Source organism: Bufo gargarizans, chromosome 6 (genome assembly GCF_014858855.1).
Source record: "Bufo gargarizans isolate SCDJY-AF-19 chromosome 6, ASM1485885v1, whole genome shotgun sequence".
NCBI lineage: Eukaryota > Metazoa > Chordata > Amphibia > Anura > Bufonidae > Bufo > Bufo gargarizans.
In genome coordinates, this window is record NC_058085.1 from 351064213 (window position 1) to 351089621 (window position 25409).

The following is a 25409-nucleotide window of genomic DNA, read 5'->3' on the forward strand; positions in this document are numbered from 1 at the left end:
TGCATTTAACCCTCAATGGTGTGGTTGTTTTTTGGCTAAAGCCTACATCAGGGTGAAGCTGTCACACCAAGTGCATTTAACCAGCAATAGTCTGTTCATTTTTTGGCCATATACAAAATCAGGGGCAAGCTGCGCCTGTCACCAAGTGCATTTAACCCTCAATGGTGTGGTTGTTTTTTGGCTAAAGCCTACATCAGGGTGAAGCTGTCACACCAAGTGCATTTAACCAGCAATAGTCTGTTCATTTTTTGGCCATATCCCAGTCTAATTCTGTCACTAAATCCATACCGGTCACCCAGCGCCTAAATACTAGGCCTCAAATTTATATCCAGCTAAATCTGTCCCTAGTGCTGTAGCTGGGCGAGTTATTTAGTGTCCGTTCAAGCACATTTCTTGTTCTGGGTTGAAATACAATTCCCAATTTAGCAATTTCATAATTTAGTGGTTCCTGCTATATCAGAGCTCTTTGAAATCTATCCCAAAAAGGGTATATAATATTGAAGGTGCACATAGGGTCATTCAGAGTAACTTCACACACACCCGCTACTGTGTATTTCCAAGTCTAATTCTGTCACTAAATCCATACCGGTGACCCAGCGCCTAAATACTAGGCCTCAAATTTAATTCCCTCTAAATCTCTCGTTACCCACCGCTGTACTGTTGTTGCTGGGCAAGATATTTAGTGTCCGTCAAAGCACATTTTTTGTTCTGGGTTGAAGTACAATTCCCAATTTAGCAATTTCATAATTTAGTGGTTTCTGCTATATCAGAGCTATTTGAAATCTATCCCAAAAAGGGTATATAATATTGAAGGTGCACATAGGGTCATTCAGAATAACTTCACACACACCCGCTACTGTGTATTTCCAAGTCTAATTCTGTCACTAAACCCATACCTGTCACCCAGCGCCTAAATACTAGGCCTCAAATTTAAATCCCTCTAAATCTCTCGTTACCGTTGTCCTGTTGTAGCTGGGAAAGTTATTTAGTGCCCGTCAAAGCACATTTTTTGTTCTGGGTTGAAGTACAATTCCCAATTTAGCAATTTCATAATTTAGTGGTTCCTGCTATATCAGAGCTATTTGAAATCTATCCCAAAAAGGGTATATAATATTGAAGGTGCACATAGGGTCATTCAGAATAACTTCACACACACCCGCTACTGTGTATTTCCAAGTCTAATTCTGTCACTAAATCCATACCGGTGACCCAGCGCCTAAATACTAGGCCTCAAATTTAATTCCCTCTAAATCTCTCGTTACCCACCGCTGTACTGTTGTTGCTGGGCAAGATATTTAGTGTCCGTCAAAGCACATTTTTTGTTCTGGGTTGAAGTACAATTCCCAATTTAGCAATTTCATAATTTAGTGGTTTCTGCTATATCAGAGCTATTTGAAATCTATCCCTAAAAGGGTATATAATATTGAAGGTGCACATAGGGTCATTCAGAATAACTTCACACACACCCGCTACTGTGTATTTCCAAGTCTAATTCTGTCACTAAACCCATACCTGTCACCCAGCGCCTAAATACTAGGCCTCAAATTTAAATCCCTCTAAATCTCTCGTTACCGTTGTCCTGTTGTAGCTGGGAAAGTTATTTAGTGCCCGTCAAAGCACATTTTTTGTTCTGGGTTGAAGTACAATTCCCAATTTAGCAATTTCATAATTTAGTGGTTCCTGCTATATCAGAGCTATTTGAAATCTATCCCAAAAAGGGTATATAATATTGAAGGTGCACATAGGGTCATTCAGAATAACTTCACACACACGCTTCTGTGCATTTCCAAGTCTAATTCTGTCACTAAATCCATACCGGTGACCCAGCGCCTAAATACTAGGCCTCAAATTTAATTCCCTCTAAATCTCTCGTTACCCACCGCTGTACTGTTGTTGCTGGGCAAGATATTTAGTGTCCGTCAAAGCACATTTTTTGTTCTGGGTTGAAGTACAATTCCCAATTTAGCAATTTCATAATTTAGTGGTTTCTGCTATATCAGAGCTATTTGAAATCTATCCCTAAAAGGGTATATAATATTGAAGGTGCACATAGGGTCATTCAGAATAACTTCACACACACCCGCTACTGTGTATTTCCAAGTCTAATTCTGTCACTAAATCCATACCGGTGACCCAGCGCCTAAATACTAGGCCTCAAATTTAATTCCCTCTAAATCTCTCGTTACCCACCGGTGTACTGTTGTTGCTGGGCAAGATATTTAGTGTCCGTCAAAGCACATTTTTTGTTCTGGGTTGAAGTACAATTCCAAATTTAGCAATTTCATAATTTAGTGGTTTCTGCTATATCAGAGCTATTTGAAATCTATCCCTAAAAGGGTATATAATATTGAAGGTGCACATAGGGTCATTCAGAATAACTTCACACACACCCGCTACTGTGTATTTCCAAGTCTAATTCTGTCACTAAACCCATACCTGTCACCCAGCGCCTAAATACTAGGCCTCAAATTTAAATCCCTCTAAATCTCTCGTTACCGTTGTCCTGTTGTAGCTGGGAAAGTTATTTAGTGCCCGTCAAAGCACATTTTTTGTTCTGGGTTGAAGTACAATTCCCAATTTAGCAATTTCATAATTTAGTGGTTCCTGCTATATCAGAGCTATTTGAAATCTATCCCAAAAAGGGTATATAATATTGAAGGTGCACATAGGGTCATTCAGAATAACTTCACACACACGCTTCTGTGCATTTCCAAGTCTAATTCTGTCACTAAATCCATACCGGTGACCCAGCGCCTAAATACTAGGCCTCAAATTTAATTCCCTCTAAATCTCTCGTTACCCACCGCTGTACTGTTGTTGCTGGGCAAGATATTTAGTGTCCGTCAAAGCACATTTTTTGTTCTGGGTTGAAGTACAATTCCCAATTTAGCAATTTCATAATTTAGTGGTTTCTGCTATATCAGAGCTATTTGAAATCTATCCCTAAAAGGGTATATAATATTGAAGGTGCACATAGGGTCATTCAGAATAACTTCACACACACGCTTCTGTGCATTTCCAAGTCTAATTCTGTCACTAAATCCATACCGGTGACCCAGCGCCTAAATACTAGGCCTCAAATTTAAATCCCTCTAAATCTCTCGTTACCCACCGCTGTACTGTTGTTGCTGGGCAAGATATTTAGTGTCCGTCAAAGCACATTTTTTGTTCTGGGTTGAAGTACAATTCCCAATTTAGCAATTTCATAATTTAGTGGTTTCTGCTATATCAGAGCTATTTGAAATCTATCCCTAAAAGGGTATATAATATTGAAGGTGCACATAGGGTCATTCAGAATAACTTCACACACACGCTTCTGTGCATTTCCAAGTCTAATTCTGTCACTAAATCCATACCGGTGACCCAGCGCCTAAATACTAGGCCTCAAATTTAAATCCCTCTAAATCTCTCGTTACCCACCGCTGTACTGTTGTTGCTGGGCAAGATATTTAGTGTCCGTCAAAGCACATTTTTTGTTCTGGGTTGAAGTACAATTCCCAATTTAGCAATTTCATAATTTAGTGGTTCCTGCTATATCAGAGCTATTTGAAATCTATCCCAAAAAGGGTATATAATATTGAAGGTGCACATTGGGTCATTCAGAATAACTTCACACACACCCGCTACTGTGTATTTTCAAGTCTAATTCTGTCACTAAACCCATACCTGTCACCCAGCGCCTAAATACTAGGCCTCAAATTTAAATCCCTCTAAATCTCTCGTTACCCACCGCTGTACTGTTGTTGCTGGGCAAGATATTTAGTGTCCGTCAAAGCACATTTTTTGTTCTGGGTTGAAGTACAATTCCCAATTTAGCAATTTCATAATTTAGTGGTTTCTGCTATATCAGAGCTATTTGAAATCTATCCCTAAAAGGGTATATAATATTGAAGGTGCACATAGGGTCATTCAGAATAACTTCACACACACGCTTCTGTGCATTTCCAAGTCTAATTCTGTCACTAAATCCATACCGGTGACCCAGCGCCTAAATACTAGGCCTCAAATTTAAATCCCTCTAAATCTCTCGTTACCCACCGCTGTACTGTTGTTGCTGGGCAAGATATTTAGTGTCCGTCAAAGCACATTTTTTGTTCTGGGTTGAAGTACAATTCCCAATTTAGCAATTTCATAATTTAGTGGTTTCTGCTATATCAGAGCTATTTGAAATCTATCCCTAAAAGGGTATATAATATTGAAGGTGCACATAGGGTCATTCAGAATAACTTCACACACACGCTTCTGTGCATTTCCAAGTCTAATTCTGTCACTAAATCCATACCGGTCACCCAGCGCCTAAATACTAGGCCTCAAATTTATATCCCGCTGAATTTGAATACAATACATTGGGCCAAATAATATATTTGTTGTTGTGGTGAACCATAACAATGAGAAAAACATCTAGTAAGGGACGCGGACGTGGACATGGTCGTGGTGGTGTTAGTGGACCCTCTGGTGCTGGGAGAGGACGTGGCCGTTCTGCCACATCCACACGTCCTAGTGTACCAACTACCTCAGGTCCCAGTAGCCGCCAGAATTTACAGCGATATATGGTGGGGCCCAATGCCGTTCTAAGGATGGTAAGGCCTGAGCAGGTACAGGCATTAGTCAATTGGGTGGCCGACAGTGGATCCAGCACGTTCACATTATCTCCCACCCAGTCTTCTGCAGAAAGCGCACAGATGGCGCCTGAAAACCAACCCCATCAGTCTGTCACATCACCCCCATGCATACCAGGGAAACTGTCTCAGCCTCAAGTTATGCAGCAGTCTCTTATGCTGTTTGAAGACTCCGCTGGCAGGGTTTCCCAAGGGCATCCACCTAGCCCTTCCCCAGCGGTGAAAGACATAGAATGCACTGACGCACAACCACTTATGTTTCCTGATGATGAGGACATGGGAATACCACCTCAGCATGTCTCTGATGATGACGAAACACAGGTGCCAACTGCTGCGTCTTTCTGCAGTGTGCAGACTGAACAGGAGGTCAGGGATCAAGACTGGGTGGAAGACGATGCAGGGGACGATGAGGTCCTAGACCCCACATGGAATGAAGGTCGTGCCACTGACTTTCACAGTTCGGAGGAAGAGGCAGTGGTGAGACCGAGCCAACAGCGTAGCAAAAGAGGGAGCAGTGGGCAAAAGCAGAACACCCGCCGCCAAGAGACTCCGCCTGCTACTGACCGCCGCCATCTGGGACCGAGCACCCCAAAGGCAGCTTCAAGGAGTTCCCTGGCATGGCACTTCTTCAAACAATGTGCTGACGACAAGACCCGAGTGGTTTGCACGCTGTGCCATCAGAGCCTGAAGCGAGGCATTAACGTTCTGAACCTGAGCACAACCTGCATGACCAGGCACCTGCATGCAAAGCATGAACTGCAGTGGAGTAAACACCTTAAAACCAAGGAAGTCACTCAGGCTCCCCCTGCTACCTCTTCTGCTGCTGCCGCCTCGGCCTATTCTGCTGCTGCCGCCTCGGCCTCTTCCTCCGCCTCTGGAGGAACGTTGGCACCTGCCGCCCAGCAAACAGGGGATGTACCACCAACACCACCACCACCACCTCCGTCACCAAGCGTCTCAACCATGTCACACGCCAGCGTTCAGCTCTCCATCTCACAAACATTTGATAGAAAGCGTAAATTCCCACCTAGCCACCCTCGATCCCTGGCCCTGAATGCCAGCATTTCTAAACTACTGGCCTATGAAATGCTGTCATTTAGGCTGGTGGACACAGACAGCTTCAAACAGCTCATGTCGCTTGCTGTCCCACAGTATGTTGTTCCCAGCCGGCACTACTTCTCCAAGAGAGCCGTGCCTTCCCTGCACAACCAAGTATCCCATAAAATCAAGTGTGCACTGCGCAACGCCATCTGTAGCAAGGTCCACCTAACCACAGATACGTGGACCAGTAAGCACGGCCAGGGACGCTATATCTCCCTAACTGCACACTGGGTAAATGTAGTGGCAGCTGGGCCCCAGGCGGAGAGCTGTTTGGCGCACGTCCTGCCGCCGCCAAGGATCGCAGGGCAACATTCTTTGCCTCCTGTTGCCACCTCCTCCTTCTCGGCTTCCTCCTCCTCTTCTTCCACCTGCTCATCCAGTCAGCCACACACCTTCACCACCAACTTCAGCACAGCCCGGGGTAAACGTCAGCAGGCCATTCTGAAACTCATATGTTTGGGGGACAGGCCCCACACCGCACAGGAGTTGTGGCGGGGTATTGAACAACAGACCGACGAGTGGTTGCTGCCGGTGAGCCTCAAGCCCGGCCTGGTGGTGTGTGATAATGGGCGAAATCTCGTTGCAGCTCTGGGACTAGCCAATTTGACGCACATCCCTTGCTTGGCGCATGTGCTGAATTTGGTGGTGCAGAAGTTCATTCACAACTACCCCGACATGTCAGAGCTGCTGCATAAAGTGCGGGCCGTCTGTTCGCGCTTCCGGCGTTCACATCCTGCCGCTGCTCGCCTGTCTGCGCTACAGCGTAACTTCGGCCTTCCCGCTCACCGCCTCATATGCGACGTGCCCACCAGGTGGAACTCCACCTTGCACATGCTGGACAGACTGTGCGAGCAGCAGCAGGCCATAGTGGAGTTTCAGCTGCAGCACGCACGGGTCAGTCGCACTACAGAACAGCACCACTTCACCACCAATGACTGGGCCTCCATGCGAGACCTGTGTGCCCTGTTGCGCTGTTTCGAGTACTCCACCAACATGGCCAGTGGCGATGACACCGTTATCAGCGTTACAATACCACTTCTATGTCTCCTTGAGAAAACACTTAGGGCGATGATGGAACAGGAGGTGGCCCAGGAGGAGGAGGAGGAGGATGAGGAAGAGGGGTCATTTTTAGCACTTTCAGGCCAGTCTCTTCGAAGTGACTCAGAGGGAGGTTTTTTGCAACAGCAGAGGCCAGGTACAAATGTGGCCAGCCAGGGCCCACTACTGGAGGACGAGGAGGACGAGGATGAGGAGGAGGTGGAGGAGGATGAGGATGAAGCATGGTCACAGCGGGGTGGCACCCAACGCAGCTCGGGTCCATCACTGGTGCGTGGCTGGGGGGAAAGGCAGGACGATGACGATACGCCTCCCACAGAGGACAGCTTGTCCTTACCCCTGGGCAGCCTGGCACACATGAGCGACTACATGCTGCAGTGCCTGCGCAACGACAGCAGAGTTGCCCACATTTTAACCTGTGCGGACTACTGGGTTGCCACCCTGCTGGATCCACGCTACAAAGACAATGTGCCCACCTTACTTCCTGCACTGGAGCGTGATAGGAAGATGCGCGAGTACAAGCGCACGTTGGTAGACGCGCTACTGAGAGCATTCCCAAATGTCACAGGGGAACAAGTGGAAGCCCAAGGCCAAGGCAGAGGAGGAGCAAGAGGTCGCCAAGGCAGCTGTGTCACGGCCAGCTCCTCTGAGGGCAGGGTTAGCATGGCAGAGATGTGGAAAACTTTTGTCAACACGCCACAGCTAACTGCACCACCACCTGATACGCAACGTGTTAGCAGGAGGCAACATTTCACTAACATGGTGGAACAGTACGTGTGCACACCCCTCCACGTACTGACTGATGGTTCGGCCCCATTCAACTTCTGGGTCTCTAAATTGTCCACGTGGCCAGAGCTAGCCTTTTATGCCTTGGAGGTGCTGGCCTGCCCGGCAGCCAGCGTTTTGTCTGAACGTGTATTCAGCACGGCAGGGGGCGTCATTACAGACAAACGCAGCCGCCTGTCTACAGCCAATGTGGACAAGCTGACGTTCATAAAAATGAACCAGGCATGGATCCCACAGGACCTGTCCGTCCCTTGTCCAGATTAGACATTAACTACCTCCCCATAACCATATATTATTGGACTCCAGGGCACTTCCTCATTCAATCCTATTTTTATTTTCATTTTACCATTATATTGCGATGCTACCCAAAGTTGAATGAACCTCTCCTCTGCCTGTGTGCTAGGCCTAAATATATGCCAATGGACTGTTGCAGTGGTGGCTGACATGAAGCCTGATTCTCTGCTATGACATGCAGACTAATTCTCTGCTGACATGAAGCCAGATTGTCTGTTACGGGACCTCTCTCCTCTGCCTGGGTGCTGGGCCTAAATTTATGACCATGGACTGTTGCAGTGGTGGCTGACGTGAAGCCTGATTCTCTGCTATGACATGCAGACTGATTCTCTGCTGACATGAAGCCAGATCGTCTGTTACGGGACCTCTCTGCTCTGCCTGTGTGCTAGGCCTAAATATATGCCAATGGACTGTTGCAGTGGTGGGTGACGTGAAGCCTCATTCTCTGCTATGACATGCAGACTGATTCTCTGCTGACATGAAGCCAGATTGTCTGTTACGGGACCTCTCTGCTCTGCCTGTGTGCTAGGCCTAAATATATGCCAATGGACTGTTGCAGTGGTGGGTGACGTGAAGCCTCATTCTCTGCTATGACATGCAGACTGATTCTCTGCTGTCATGAAGCCAGATTGTCTGTTACGGGACCTCTCTGCTCTGCCTGTGTGCTAGGCCTAAATATATGCCAATGGACTGTTGCAGTGGTGGGTGACGTGAAGCCTCATTCTCTGCTATGACATGCAGACTGATTCTCTGCTGACATGAAGCCAGATTGTCTGTTACGGGACCTCTCTGCTCTGCCTGTGTGCTAGGCCTAAATATATGCCAATGGACTGTTGCAGTGGTGGGTGACGTGAAGCCTCATTCTCTGCTATGACATGCAGACTGATTCTCTGCTGTCATGAAGCCAGATTGTCTGTTACGGGACCTCTCTGCTCTGCCTGTGTGCTAGGCCTAAATATATGCCAATGGACTGTTGCAGTGGTGGGTGACGTGAAGCCTCATTCTCTGCTATGACATGCAGACTGATTCTCTGCTGACATGAAGCCAGATTGTCTGTTACGGGACCTCTCTGCTCTGCCTGTGTGCTAGGCCTAAATATATGCCAATGGACTGTTGCAGTGGTGGGTGACGTGAAGCCTCATTCTCTGCTATGACATGCAGACTGATTCTCTGCTGACATGAAGCCAGATTGTCTGTTACGGGACCTCTCTGCTCTGCCTGTGTGCTAGGCCTAAATATATGCCAATGGACTGTTGCAGTGGTGGGTGACGTGAAGCCTCATTCTCTGCTATGACATGCAGACTGATTCTCTGCTGACATGAAGCCAGATCCTCTGTTACGGGAGCTCTCTCCTCTGCCTGGGTGCTGGGCCTAAATTTATGACAATTGACTGTTGCAGTGGTGGGTGACGTGAAGCCTGATTCTCTGCTATGATATGAAGACTGATTCTCTGCTGACATGAAGCCAGATTGTCTGTTACGGGACCTTTCTCCTCTGCCTGGGTTCTGGGCCTAAATTTATGAAAATTGACTCTTACAGTGGTGGGTGACGTGAAGCCTGATTCTAGGCTATGATATGAAGACTGATTCTCTGCTGACATGAAGCCAGATTGTCTGTTACGGGACCTTTCTCCTCTGCCTGGGTTCTGGGCCTAAATTTATGAAAATTGACTCTTACAGTGGTGGGTGACGTGAAGCCTGATTCTCTGCTATGATATGAAGACTGATTCTCTGCTGACATGAAGCCAGATTCTCTGTTACGGGACCTCTCTCCTCTGCCTGGGTGCTGGGCCTAAATTTATGACAATGGACTGTTGCAGTGGTGGCTGACGTGAAGCCTCATTCTCTGCTATGACATGCAGACTAATTCTCTGCTGTCATGAAGCCAGATTGTCTGTTACGGGACCTCTCTGCTCTGCCTGTGTGCTAGGCCTAAATATATGCCAATGGACTGTTGCAGTGGTGGGTGACGTGAAGCCTCATTCTCTGCTATGACATGCAGACTAATTCTCTGCTGACATGAAGCCAGATTGTCTGTTACGGGACCTCTCTGCTCTGCCTGTGTGCTAGGCCTAAATATATGCCAATGGACTGTTGCAGTGGTGGGTGACGTGAAGCCTCATTCTCTGCTATGACATGCAGACTGATTCTCTGCTGACATGAAGCCAGATTCTCTGTTACGGGACCTCTCTCCTCTGCCTGTGTGTGTGCTGGGCCTAAATATATGCCAATGGACTGTTGCAGTGGTGGCTGACGTGAAGCCTCATTCTCTGCTATGACATGCAGACTAATTCTCTGCTGACATGAAGACAGATTCTCTGTTACGGGACCTCCCTCCTCTGCCTGGGTGCTGGGCCTAAATATATGCCAATGGACTGTTGCAGTGGTGGCTGACGTGAAGCCTCATTCTCTGCTATGACATGCAGACTGATTCTCTGCTGACATGAAGCCAGATTCTCTGTTACGGGACCTCTCTCCTCTGCCTGTGTGTGTGCTGGGCCTAAATATATGCCAATGGACTGTTGCAGTGGTGGCTGACGTGAAGCCTCATTCTCTGCTATGACATGCAGACTGATTCTCTGCTGACATGAAGCCAGATTCTCTGTTACGGGACCTCTCTCCTCTGCCTGTGTGTGTGCTGGGCCTAAATATATGCCAATGGACTGTTGCAGTGGTGGCTGACGTGAAGCCTCATTCTCTGCTATGACATGCAGACTAATTCTCTGCTGACATGAAGACAGATTCTCTGTTACGGGACCTCCCTCCTCTGCCTGGGTGCTGGGCCTAAATATATGCCAATGGACTGTTGCAGTGGTGGCTGACGTGAAGCCTCATTCTCTGCTATGACATGCAGACTGATTCTCTGCTGACATGAAGCCAGATTCTCTGTTACGGGACCTCTCTCCTCTGCCTGTGTGTGTGCTGGGCCTAAATATATGCCAATGGACTGTTGCAGTGGTGGCTGACGTGAAGCCTCATTCTCTGCTATGACATGCAGACTGATTCTCTGCTGACATGAAGCCAGATTCTCTGTTACGGGACCTCTCTCCTCTGCCTGTGTGTGTGCTGGGCCTAAATATATGCCAATGGACTGTTGCAGTGGTGGCTGACGTGAAGCCTCATTCTCTGCTATGACATGCAGACTAATTCTCTGCTGACATGAAGACAGATTCTCTGTTACGGGACCTCCCTCCTCTGCCTGGGTGCTGGGCCTAAATATATGCCAATGGACTGTTGCAGTGGTGGCTGACGTGAAGCCTCATTCTCTGCTATGACATGCAGACTAATTCTCTGCTGACATGAAGACAGATTCTCTGTTACGGGACCTCTCTCCTCTGCCTGGGTGCCGGGGCCTAAATATCTGAGAATGGACTGTTCCAGTGGTGGGTGACGGGAAGCCAGATTCTCTGCTATGGAACCTCTCTCCAATTGATTTTGGTTAATTTTTATTTATTTAATTTTTATTTTAATTAATTTCCCTATCCACATTTGTTTGCAGGGGATTTACCTACATGTTGCTGCCTTTTGCAGCCCTCTAGCTCTTTCCTGGGCTGTTTTACAGCCTTTTTAGTGCCGAAAAGTTCGGGTCCCCATTGACTTCAATGGGGTTCGGGTTCGGGACGAAGTTCGGATCGGGTTCGGATCCCGAACCCGAACATTTCCGGGATGTTCGGCCGAACTTCTCGAACCCGAACATCCAGGTGTTCGCTCAACTCTATATAAGATATATAGAGTGTTAAGATTCATCTGTTTGTGTGAGAGCTATTGCTCTGTTGGTAAGTGTAAGAACATATCTCACTGTAATATTATCACTCTGTCATTTGGTGAATTGTATTACTGTGGGTGGAGGAAAATCTAAGTGTGAGTTTCCCCCTCCCAACCAGGGACTGCAGGCTACAAATAGTGACAGCCTAGTTCTCCTTCCAATATCATGCTGACTGTTAAAGCAGAGTGTTTTCTCATGGACCTCAGACAAAATACAAGACTTTGGGAAACATTTATATGAGAAGGAGGCAGCGGGATGCTTTGAGATCAGGAAGATACAGACCCCCACACATAGTTACACAAGTTCAGGAGCCAAAACCATGAGTAAACCAAGACAGCCGAGACATTTCTCAGTTGCTGTCAGTCATTTACTGCAGATGCTGTCTGTGTCAGCGTGATAGACTTAAAAAATGCTTTCTTCTCTTGCTTTTTCCTTTGAGGGTCGTTAACTCACCTGGTGCAGGATGCCCCAGGGATATGCTGATTCACCTATAGTGTACAGCATTGTCCTCCAAGCCAGTTTAAAACAATGGCACCCCCCCCAGGGTTCTGTGCTCTTGCAATACGTGGATGATTTGTTATTGTGTAGTCTTTCAGAGGAGGCCAATGTAACAGATGGTTTATCTTTGTTGAAATGGTTGACACAAGGTGTCATGCAAGAAAATGCAATGGTGTAAAAAGCAAGTTGAATAATTGGGCTTTGTTCTCACAAAGGGAGAAAGGAGAATCAGCACATAAAGAGTACAGTCTGTTGCGGGCCTGGTCACCCCGCACACCAAGAAAGAAATGTTATCTTTCCTTGGTATGATAAACTACTGCAGACAATGGATTCCTGATTGCTCCTACTATGACAATGTAATGAGACAAGCCACTCTGGCAGACATGCCAGATCTCATCAGGTGGTCTGAGGAAATGTTTGATGCATTTGATTATTTGAAATGTTCTTTAATGACAAGTCAAGGTTTGGGCCTCCCTGACTACAAACTCACATTACGCGTATATGTCAAACTAATTTAATCAGTTTCTATGAGGAGGTAAGTTCTAGACTTGACAGCAGCGAATCAATTGATGTTGTATATCTGTACTTCTCCAAAGCATTTGACACTGTACCACATAAAAGGTTAGTATGTAAAATGAGAATGCTCGGACTGGGAAAAAATGTCTGTTTGTGGGTAAGTACCTGGCTCAGTAATAGAAAACAAAAAATAGGGTGGTTATTAATGGTACACACTCAGATTGGGTCACTATCACTAGTGGAGTAACTTAGGGGTCAGTACTGGGCCCTATCCTCTTTAATATATATATATATATTAATGATCTTGTAGAAGGCTTGCATAGTAAAATATAAATTTTTGCAGATGACACTAAACTGTGTAAAGTAATTGACACGGAAGAGGACAGTATACAGCTACAGAGGGATCTGGATAGATTGGAGGCTTGGGCAGAGAAATGGCAGATGAGGTGTTACACTGACAAATGTAACGTTATGCACATGGGTAGGAATAATACAAGTCAGCCGTACATACTAAATGGTAAAACACTGGGTAACACTGACATGGAAAAGGACTTAGGAATTTTAGTGAACAGCAAACTAAGCTGTAAAGACCAGTGTCAGGCAGCTGCTGCCAAGGCCAATAAGATAATGGGTTGCATCAAAAGGGGCATAGATGCCCGTGATAAGAACATAGTCCTACCACTTTACATAATCGCTAGCTCCTGTGAGCAAGGGAGACATAGCAGAGCTGGAGAGGGTTCAGAGGAGGGCAACTAAAGTAATTACGGGAATTAGGGAATTACAGTACCCTGAAAGATTATCAAAATTAGGGTTATTCACTTTCGAAAAAAGACTGAGGGGAGATGTAATTACTATGTAAAAATATATCAGGGGTCAGTACAGAGATCTCTCCCATCATCTATTTATCCCCAGGACTGTGACTGTGATGAGGGAATATCCTCTGCGTCTGGAGGAAAGAAGGAGCATACAGCAGAGGTCCGACTATCAGTGGCTGCTGGACCCCTGCCGCTGATCGGGCGGGCGCAGCTCCTGCCCCCGCCTGATCAGCCAGCCGTACATGTACGGCGCTGGTCCTTAAGTCACGTCCACGATCGCCGTACATGTATAGCGTGGGTCCTTAAGGGGTTAATATAGTGCTTATTAGTACACAAGGCATACCAACCTCACATTCTAGGATAGGTTTTTACCTCACCCCATTAATACATTTTATTGCTATATTACTAGAAAAAAGTTGCCACAAGAAGCCGCTGTCCCCACACAGCTAACATACTGCAAATAATTTATTATGCATTGAGAGCTGTGGTATCCAGGCGTCAGTGAGACCTGGAGTGGCCAGAGTCAAAGTTGGAAGTGACTGATGACTGTCAGCAATCCAGACGTCATCCAGGAAAGAGAGGATCAGTTCTCAGAAGGCTGGAAAAGCTGTAAAATGGAGCTACAGACCCTGCAGGGGCTCGTTGTGGATGGACAGACTTGTTATTTGGTTTAAGTCACCATCGGGTGAAGAACAGACGAGGGTCGGTAAGCCAGATCGTACCCACACCGCAGTATATTGTGGTTGCCTGGAAGAAAACTAGAGACTGTGATCTAGTCTGCAGTTAGTTAGTCAGTTAGGGACTCTGGGTGAGGCAGGCTGCAAGGATTGTGCTGCAAGGATTGTGCTACAAAGATTTTAAAATTACCAAACACCAGGACCTATTAGTTATAAGTTTATAGTTTGCTCCTGGATCAACAAGGGATTTCACTGCAAACTTCAGTTAGTCCAGCGTCTTGACTGGGAGTATGTGTCACGGACATGTGTCACGTCGTCGTTTAGGAAGAAGGGAAGGGAGACTATTGCACCCGACACAATTGTTCCTGTTTCCTAGGGTAATAAGTGGTACGGCGGGGCAGTGATAGCTGTGCCCGCAATAGGTAAATTAACGCAAGTGGTGTCTGTTGGCCATCTTGGGGCGCCGTGCTAAGGGGTTTTGGCATCCAGGCCGAGCGTATGTAGTTTTATAATATGTTCACTACATTTGAGATTGTGTTTAATACTTCTGTTCACTAAAGTTTCTGTTTTCATAAAAGCTTGTGTTGGAGTTGCTTTCATCATCTGTGGCTTCGCTGTATCCTGGGGAGTCCTCTCCGGTTCACGGTCTTACACATATATAAGTGGCTCAGCCCCCTTCACAGATGCCTCAGTGTCAAGATCCTTGTGTCCTGCTAAGGTTCCTTATATCTGCTTGTGTTACTGACTCGTACTCGTATTCCTGGACGCTGCTACCTGTTTCATCCCTGCCTGCTTGCCTTGACTCTCCTGTTGCCGATCCAGATTACCTGACCTTTACCTGTGCCGCCTACCCTGACCTATTGCCTGTTACTTCACCTCTGTGTCATCTTTTGCTCTTGCACTGTTGCTCCTGGTCACGACAGCCTGCTGACAACGCTAGTACCTCTGGTACCTTTCTCTGGTACCTACTGGTATGCCTGGACCAGCTGCCTTGTGTGCCTATCCTCCTCAAGAGGTAGAGACCTGGTGTTCCCCTCGGAAAGTCTATCCCCACCATAAGGGATACTGTGTAGATTGAGGGGTTCACTTAGACAATGCGCTTAGAGGAGGTAGGACACGTAGCACAGTGGGTTCATCTCCGCTGTTTCGTGAAAAATCTATTATAACTAATGAAAGGTATTTGGGAATATATTTATTAATATTTTAGGTAATTTTATTTTCTTCATCCCTGGAGAACCCCTTTAAAGAGGACCTGTGACCTCTTCTGCCATATCTGTTTTAGTAACTACTTGCATCCAGTTGCGTACTTAGGGGGGCGGTCCGGCTCTCAGGGGGGTGCCAGAAGCAATGAGCGCTTCAATCAATACAGATGGAAGCGCTCATTGCTGGAGCGCTGGGAGCTTGGTCCTGTCACTCACCGCTCAGCTCCCAGCGCTCCCTTCAGGCCGGCAGTGCACCGAATGGTGAAGCAGGAAGACTTCTCCCTGCTCCACATTCAGCCTGCAGGCATGGATCCATGGATCGCGCTGCTGCCATGTGTGGCGAAGGCTGCAGCCTGGTAATCTGCATAAACTCTGCCCACACAGTGCTGCAGAGCGATCTGTGCTTGCAGGGAAGAGAGGACTGTGAGCTTCAGAAACGGGACAAGGTGAGGAGTGTATTACTATGGAGGGGGCACCGAGGAGTTTATTACTATGGAGGGGGCACCGAGGACTTTATTACTATGGAGGGGGCACAGAGGACTTTATTTCTATTTAGGGGGCACAGAGGGCATTACTACTATGTTGGGGGCACAGAGCCATAGGGCATTACTACAATAAAGGGTCACAGAGAGCATTATTACTGTGAAGAGGGCACAGTGGGCAATATTACTGTGAAGGGGGCACAATGGGGATTTCTACTATGGAAGGGGCACAGAGGGCATTACTAGCACAGTGGACATTATTACCATGAAGGGGTCAAAATGTGGATTATTATTATGAAGGGCACACATTGGGGATTACTACTGTGAAGGGGGCACAATGGGGATTATTACTATAAAGGGGACACATTGGGGATTATTACTGTGAAGGAAACACAAAGAGGGCGTTACAACTGTAAGGGGCACAGAGAGGGAATAACTATTGTGAGAGGGCACAATGTGGGCATAACTACTGTGAGGGGGCACACATCTGTACAAAACTACTGTGAAGGTTGTACAATTAAGGCAATACTACTGCGAAGGGGGTACAATTTTTTTTTAAGTATTGGGGGGTGCCAGAGAACAGAGAAAGGACCCGCCCAGGGTGCTAAACACCCTAAACACGCCACTGCTTTCATCACCCTTGAAAAGTGAATTCTGAAATATCTGTTCTTATCTTATGACTCTATGTTGTACCATTAACTTCTGATTCCTTCTGAAGGACTTTGAATGAATTACTAGCCATTTACAGTGAAAGTCTAGATGGGTTTGAGGAGGTGTCCCTGTAGGGACGTCAGGGGTCATATTTGAATTCAATATTTTGTAGGATAGTCGTTGAATATTCACAAATTCGAATATTCATTATATTCTACATTTCATTTTATTTTACCTGAAAATTGGCAAGGTAATGATCGTGTAATATGTGAATATTAAGCGACCAATACAGGTGTGTGTTAAAAACTAATATATATTCGTTTTTAGAATATTTGTCTTTTCTTTCCATCTGAATGATTCATGACTTCAGATGGAAAAAAATGACGACTATTCTAAAAAACAAATATATAGCACTATATTCGATATAGTGCTATATATTTGTATTTTAGAATAGTCGTCATATTTTTACATCTGAAGTTAACACTGAACACTGTTCACTTCAGAAGGAAAAATTATGATGACTATTCTAAAATACAAATATATAGCACTACAGTATATTGAATATAGTGCTATATATTCGTTTTTTAGAATATTCAGCATTTTTTTCCATCTAAAGTCATGATTCCTCCCTGCTTAAGTTGCTTGTGGGCCAATAACTCATTGGCTGACAAGCAAGAAGCAGGGAGGAATCATGTGTTCAGATGGAAAAAATGACAAATATTTGATATAACGAATATATAGCACTATATTAGAAATATTTGCAAATTCTCGAAGTCGCGATATTCGAGATAAAAATTCGCTTTTCGAATATTCGCGCTCAACACTAGCAGGGACACCCCCCTCTCAACTGGTAACACTCAGATGGACCTTCATAATTCATAACTTCTAGCATGTATAATAAAGGAATTGTTCAATATATAGTGACAGGAATAGATGCTCCAGAGTACAGAATTGTTATGACATGGGGAATTCTGATGGGAAATGCAAGTAGTTACTAATACAGACATGTCAGGAAAGGAAACAGGTCCTCTTTAAAGTCTATGTGAATTAGGCTGGACTCGCATCACGTTTTTGCCATTTGTTTAACTGACACAAAAACATATAAAGCGTTAAACTGATTGCTCCGATGCTCCCTCCTGTCACACTGCATCACTCAGCGCAATGCTGTGTTTGTTTTGGGACGGTGACGCAACGGGCTTCGCATCAATATGCTAAGAGGAGACTTCCACTACTACTTTGCATAGTATCCGCCTCCAAAACAGCCTCCGGCAGTGATGTGTCGGTGACGTCACCGGGCTCACTGCTAGATGGAAGTCTCCACTTATCATAGTGATGTGAAGCCAGGTGCGTCACCAGCACAAAACAAACACACCCTTGTGCTGTGCGATCCAGTGTGACAAGGGGGAGCATCTGAGAAAGGAAATGCTCCAATGCTTCACTCATATGTAGTCAAGGAATAAGAAATAGCTTTCAGCTCTGAACCCGGAGAACCCTTTCAACTGTTCAGCAAATAACATTTGCTAATGTTATATTTGTGAGACATTTGACCGAAGTGAGCACTGAAAAGCTTCATTGATGTCCTGATTAAAGCTAATTTTACATCTGTGCTTTCCCTCTCCGCTATTAAAATCAGTCATAGGATCTCAATAGCGGGGGAAAACGCTTCAGTTTTGTCCCCATTCAATGTCAATAGGGACAAAACAGAACCAGAATGAATTCCTTTCCATTTGGCTGTGTCCCCATCGAGGTGCAGAATAATGCTGCAAGCAGCGTCTTTTGGTCCGCGATGTGGTGCGGAGCAAGACGGGTCTGTTATGACACATAATGTAAGTCAATGGTGGCAAATCCGTTTTCTTGGACACAAAAGAAAATTGATCCGTCCCCCATTGACTTACAATGGTTTTAGAGACGGATCCATCTAGGCTATTTTAGAGATAATACAACGGGATCCGTTTAGAATGGATGCATACGGTTAGCGTTTTTGCTTATCCATGGTGTGAAAGTAGCCTAAGGAATAATTAGAACCGTATATTTAACATATCTTACCAGGTAATGCAGGGACACTTTCTTGACCTCCTCCAGCTCTGTGTGACTTATGATGTATTCCGCATGAATCTTTTGATGGCCCTCACATGGAAGAACACCATCCAGAGAATTAAGTTTCAAGTAGCTCTTGCTCCGAGAGTAGAATTCGACAACGTGTTGCGAGGCAAAACCAAAATCAGGCTGATTTACCCCAGAAACATATTGTTCTCTGGGCGTCTCTGTTTGCACCTTTAAAAATGAAAGAACATAATATATTTCAGGGTATTCAACTGGAAGATTCCTGTTAATTTCTCCCTTACAATTCAGATTTTTATATTTAGCATTTCAAACATCAGCTGCACCTCTGAAACCTCATAGATGTTTCACTAGTGAATGACTTCCTTAGTCCCATTGTCACAGAGCCTTGTAATAATACAAAGAGGAAAAGTTAAAAAAATAAAAAGTTGACTTTGCTAGCATACCAGTACAGCCAAACCAAGGGTAATATTGGCAGCAAAGGGCTGTATATGTTTTTGAAACTTTTCAACATTGTCCATTGTAAATGCAATATGCCCTTACACATGTTGTGGGTAAACTGTTTGAAGGTTTTCTGAGAGATGCTCTATTAGAGCATCTCAACAGAAATAAGCAAATAACGCCATATCAGCATGGCTTCGTGAGGGATCGGTCATGTCAGACTAATTTAATCAGTTTCTATGAGGAGGTAAGTTCTAGACTTGACAGCGGCGAATCAATGGATGTCGTATATCTGGACTTCTCCAAAGCATTTGACACTGTACCACATAAAAGGTTAGTATATAAAATGAGAATGCTCGGACTGGGAGAAAACATCTGTATGTGGGTAAGTAACTGGCTCAGTGATAGAAAACAGAGGGTGGTTATTAACGGTACACACTCAGATTGGGTCACTGTCACTAGTGGGGTACCTCAGGGGTCGGTATTGGGCCCTATTCTCTTCAATATATTTATTAATGATCTTGTAGAAGGCTTGCATAGTAAAGTATCAATTTTCGCAGATGACACTAAACTGTGTAAAGTAATTTACACTGATGAGGACAGTATACTACTACAGAGGGATCTGGATAGACTGGAGGCTTGGGCAGATAAGTGGCAGATGGGGTTTAACACTGATAAATGTAAAGTTATGCACATGGGAAGGAAAAATGCAAGTCAACCGTACATACTAAATGGTAAAACACTCGGTAACACTGACATGGAAAAGGATCTAGGAATTTTAATAAACAGCAAACTAAGCTGCAAAAACCAGTGTCAGGCAGCTGCTGCCAAGGCCAATAAGATAATGGGTTGCATCAGAAGGGGCATAGATTCCCGTGATAAGAACATAGTCCTACCACTTTACAAATCGCTAGTCAGACCACACATGGAGTACTGTGTACAGTTCTGGGCTCCTGTAAACAAGGCAGACATAGCAGAGCTGGAGAAGGTCCAGAGGAGGGGATCTAAAGTAATGGGACTGGAATGGGGCAACTACAGTACCCTGAAAGATTATCAAAATTAGGGTTATTCACTTTAGAAAAAAGACGACTGAGGGGAGATCTAATTAATATGTATAAATATATCAGGGGTCAGTACAGAGATCTATCCCATCAGCTATTTATCCCCAGGACTGTGACTGTGACGAGGGGACATCCTCTGCGTCTGGAGGAAAGAAGGTTTGTACACAAACATAGAAGGGGATTCTTTATGGTAAGAGCAGTGAGACTATGGAACTCTCTGCCTGAGGAGGTGGTGATGGTGAGTACAATAAAGGAATTCAAGAGGGGCCTGGACGTATTTCTGGAGCTTAATAATATTACAGGCTATAGCTACTAGAGAGGGGTCTTCCTCTGGATCAACTTGCGGGATAACAGGCCGAACTGGATGGACAAATGTCTTTTTTCGGCCTTATGTACTATGTTACTATGTTACTATGTTATATTGGATTTTTTTTTTAAATGTTACATTGTAGATTCCAAATTAACGTTAAAATAAGTGCACACACAGCACTATGGTTTGATTGAACCTACTGAATACAAGCATACAGACTCATACCGACAAATGCTTGGAGCCTTTCCAGTTGGTTGTATTCAGAGTAAAAGAAGCTTGGCCATTCTCATCGGTCAGTAAGGTCTGGCACACCGAATCTGGGCCACATCTCAGATTAAGTTTAATGTTTGGTTTAGGAAGACCTGCAGCATCCTCCACTTTGATCTAAAACAAGAAATCATAATATATAAAAGTTGAACCTTATCTGTAGAACATGGTATATGAAGACAAAGCGACTCACCAAACCACTGTAAGGGATGCCGGGCTTGTAGTTAGTGTCAGCATTGACAAAAGACAGTTTATTGATGACATTTGATATAGTGGTTTGGCCATTAGAGGATAGCTCCACCCCTGCATAGAAGAGAACACACGTTGGAAAAAAAAATCAAATTTGTGTTGTTACAATTCTAAAAAAAAACTTAATTACTAGCTAGAGAGAGATATAATATGAAGCCCCTGGGCCCCAATATAAAATCTCTAACAGGGCGGCCATCTAACATGTGCCAATTATAATACTGGTGTCTTTTTATGTGGTAGGAGATCCTTTAGGACCTCTGAAGCAATAGGCAGTGCAACTACTAACTCTGCATCCCTATAACTACAGAGTTCTCAAAAATTTGATTCGGTCGGTTATTTTCGATCCAAATTTATTTGTGGCAAAACACGTTAGTTGGTGTAGAACACTGTGCCTTGCAGTAACAGGCATAGGGAGTCTGCTGTGGTAGTGAAACAATACTGTGAGGCCTCTTGCACACAAACGTTTTGCATCTGTTCAATGCATTGGGAATCGCGATTTGCCGTCCCTAATGCACAGGCAACGTCCGTGCAGTGGCCGGGACGGATCGAGACCCATTCAACTTGAATGGTCTGTGATCTGTCTGCACAGCAAAAAAAAAATAGAAGAAGTTCTAATTTTGGGCGGTGCAGAGGCACGGACAGAAACACCATGGAAGCACTCTGTAGTGCTTCTGTGGGGTTCTGATCCATGCTTCCATTCCGCATCTTGCAGACCAATTCAAGTGAATGGGTCCGCATTTGTGATGCAGAGTGCACGCGGGCCACAATACGGCCTCGGACACACAACGTTTGTGTGCAAAAGGCCTGAGTCAATATGACATGCAGATGACAGGCGTCGCTCTTAGAATCACTGCACACTTCACTTATTTGGGCAATTATGAGGCCATAGCTGACTAAATAACTCAAGTGTGAATTCAGCCTTACAGGTCGATGTTAGCGCCAAGAAGAAGTGCACTCCTTTAACACCGTTGTCAGCAGATATCCCAACCTGCAAAAACTCATTTCCGGGAGGTTTTCTTTTTTTTCTCCACAAACTTTTTATTACATTTCCCATACATATGCAGTATCTGCACACTTTGCTCTATGGCATGGATGTCAAACTCATGGCCCTCCAGATGTTGCAAAACTACAACTCCCATCATTCCCTGATAGCTGTAGTATGCCCAGGCATGATGGGAGTTGTAGTTTTGCAGCAGCTGGAGGGCCACGAGTTTGACATCCCTGTCGGGAGGACTCGGCTCATTAGACTGCCCCAAATTATCATATTTATGTATATGATTAAAGGGATTCTGTCACCACCTATAAGCCCTGTGAGCTAAACATATGCTCATGTCCAGGGTAGCATTCTGCATTGCCCAAGCAGGGGAGGTCTGTGACTGCATGGTGCCCAGCCGCACGCATCACCGTTCGTGCCCAGCGCCGCCTTCTACTCCTCAGTGCCGCCTCTCCCTCCCTCCCCCTCCTCCCACTTTGAGATCCCGTGCGTGCGCACAGGCTCAGCCTGATGCGCTGTTGCGGACTGCTGGCATCGGCTTCTTCTTGCACTGTGCGCACCCGCCGAGAACACTGCTACAGGTTGCCGGAAAGGTTTACTGCAATTAAACCTTTCCGGGATATATTGTTTCACATGCGGGCGTCAGGGAGCCGCTATCTAATAGCGGGAGACTCCCTGAACGTCCGAGAGACTTGAGATCCCTGACATAGATGTCTACAGAACCTGTTCTATTAAACGCTTATACAAGTAGAACCCCCGACAGAGTGGAGAGGGTGTCAGCAGTAAGTTTATGTTCACGTCACTGATTATTTTGCCCTTCCTCTGATCCGTCAGAAGAATAACCCCCAAAAAACTGATCCTGTCTGTTGAGCATCCACCTTCACTCAGTCACATACATTTTTTCCCTATTTCTACACCCCAAAAATAGAAATATAACAGTCACAATTTACCGCCGAATGGCTAATGAGACGTACTTATATTTCCATTTTCTACACTACGTGAATGGCTGTAGTACAGTATTATTTCACTGCTGAACGGCAATCAAGACATATATATTTTTTTCTGATTAATAACTCCCTCCTCCCAAAAAATTATCACAATTCCCAGCAGAATGGCTGATGGGACGTTCTATTACACCAATGTAAATTGCTGTAGTACAATGTAATTTCACCACCGAATGGCACTTATCACATATATTTTTCCCTTTTTTCCCCCTATTAATGCACCCCCCAAAAAAAAGCTAACTCAACGCAGAACGGCAAATAGGACGTACGTATCTTTCCTATTAATACACTTCATAAATAGCTGTAGTACAATGTAACTTCACCGCTGAACGGCAATTATGACACATATTTTTCCCTTTTTTTCCTATAATAACCCCCCCAAAAAAGGAAAACAATGTAAAATCAACACAGAACAGCTAATGGAACATACGTATATTTCCTTTTTCTACACCATGTAAATGGCTGTAGTACAATGTTACTTCACAGCTAAATGCCAATTATGACATCATTTTTCCTTTTTTTTTTTCTATTTCTACACCCCAAAAAAAGAAATATAACAATCACAATTCTATTTATTAGCGAGCACCAAAGTGTTCGGGTACTCGGTCCGAACACATAGCGATATTCGTGCGCTCGGCCGAGCACCCGAGTATAATGTAAGTCAATGGGAGACAACAAGGCACCCCCTGCTCGGATGAGGGGAGGGTGCCTGGTTCATAGGAAAAGGTCTGAAAGCGATGGAAACATCTCTGAAATCGATCAGGAACATCAGGGGGACCATGTCTGGATGCATCTTGGACTGCAATGTTGCTGCTGGGAACCATGTTGTACGCCACTTTTACAGACCGACTAAAAAACACCCAAAACCCAGGCCCCTCAAAAATAAAAAACTTTTAGAGGAAAAATTGTTAGGAAACATTCGTTCCTGTATATTCATATATATATATACAGTGTGAGTGCTGCCAAAAATTACAAGGAGGAAGTACTCCGATACAGCCTGTATATCACATAAAGGAGGGCCTCATTAACATGATGCTACAATTGTTCAGGTACACTGCTACACTCCTAAAGTCTATACACTAAGTGAAAGGGCTTCCAAATATTACAAGGAACCGGCACTCCAATACACCCTTTCTTACACATAAATGAGGGCATCATACACATCCTTTAAAATTATCCTTGATGGCCTGCTGACCTTCCAAAATATTCAGAGCGAGGGCATGTTGGTGACCCTATAAAAAATTAGGGGCGAGTGCCTGCTGCTGAGCTGAACTTCTAAAACATTATATGTGAGGGCCTTCTCTTCAGCTGACGCTCTAAAACATTATATGTGAGGGCCTTCAGGTGAGAAGACCACATAAAACATTACAGATGAGGGCCTACAGGTGAGCATACCGTATAAAACATTGGAGGTGAGGGCCTGAAGGTGAGCGGACCCTATGAAACATTGTAGTGAGGGCCTACAGGTGAGCAAACTGTATAAAACATTGGAGGTGAGGGCCTACAGGTGAGCGGATCCTATAAAACATTGTAGTAAGGGCCTACAGGTGAGCAAACTGTATAAAACATTGAAGGGTAGGGTCTGAAGGTGAGCGGACCCTATAAAACATTGTAGTGAGGGCCTACAGGTGAGCAAACCGTATAAAACATTAGAGGTGAGGGCCTACCTGTGAGCAGACCATATAAAACAATTGAGGTGAGGGCCTGAAGATGAGCAGACCCTATAAAACATTGTAGTGAGGGCCTACAGGTGAGCAGACCATATGAAACATTGGAGGTGAGGGCCTGAAGGAGAGCGGACCCTATAAAACATTGTAGTAAGGGCCTACAGGTAAGCAGACCGTATAAAACATTGGAGAGGAGGGCCTGAAGGTGAGCAGACCCTATAAAACATTGTAGTGAGGGCCTATTGGTGAGTAGACCGTATAAAACATTGGAGGTGAGGGCCTGAAGGTGAGCGGACCCTATAAAATATTGGAGGTGAGGGCCTAAAGGTGAGCAGACCGTATAAAACAATAAAGGTGAGGGCCTACCGGTGAGCAGACTGTATAAAACATTGAAGGTGAGGGCCTGAAGGTGAGCAGACCCTATAAAACATTGTAGTGAGGGCCTACAGGTGGCAGACCGTATAAAACATTGGAGGTGAGGGTCTGAAGGTGAGCGGACCCTATAAAACATTGTAGTGAGGTCCTACAGGTGAGCAGACCGTATAAAACATTAGATGTAAGGGCCTATCGTTCAGCAGAGCATGAAAAAACATTAGAGGTGAGGCCCTGAAGGTGAGCAGACCCTATAAAACATTGTAGTGAGGGCATATATACTGTATTAAAGAGGAGGAGGAGGAGGAGGAGAAAACAAGATTCAAACATATACCCTTTTTTTTGCGGTGAAAAGGGTGCATCTGAATCTTGTGGATTGAGTACATTATAAAGCATACATTTAAATTGCGTTTTTGTTCCTCATTAGCTCAGCTTTCCTCTGGTGGAGTGGAGAAGTCAGGGGCAATCCAGGCCTTGTTCATTTTTATCTGAGTCAACCTGTCAGCATTGTCAGTGGACAA

At 45.1% G+C, this 25409-nt stretch overlaps 1 protein-coding gene across 3 annotated transcripts in view; it reads right to left on the minus strand.

Moving 5' to 3' along the window:
* The window catches only part of LOC122942295 (alpha-2-macroglobulin-like), a 186263-nt gene that overhangs the window by 105078 nt on the left and 55776 nt on the right, over positions 1–25409 (minus strand). For all 3 annotated transcript variants that reach the window (XM_044299830.1, XM_044299829.1, XM_044299828.1), the window contains exons 10-12: positions 20796–20905; positions 20561–20719; positions 18509–18736 (exon numbers count right to left, since the gene is read on the minus strand). In XM_044299830.1, the coding sequence (XP_044155765.1) occupies positions 18509–18736; positions 20561–20719; positions 20796–20905 (497 nt within the window). The remainder of the gene's footprint in view (positions 1–18508; positions 18737–20560; positions 20720–20795; positions 20906–25409) is intronic.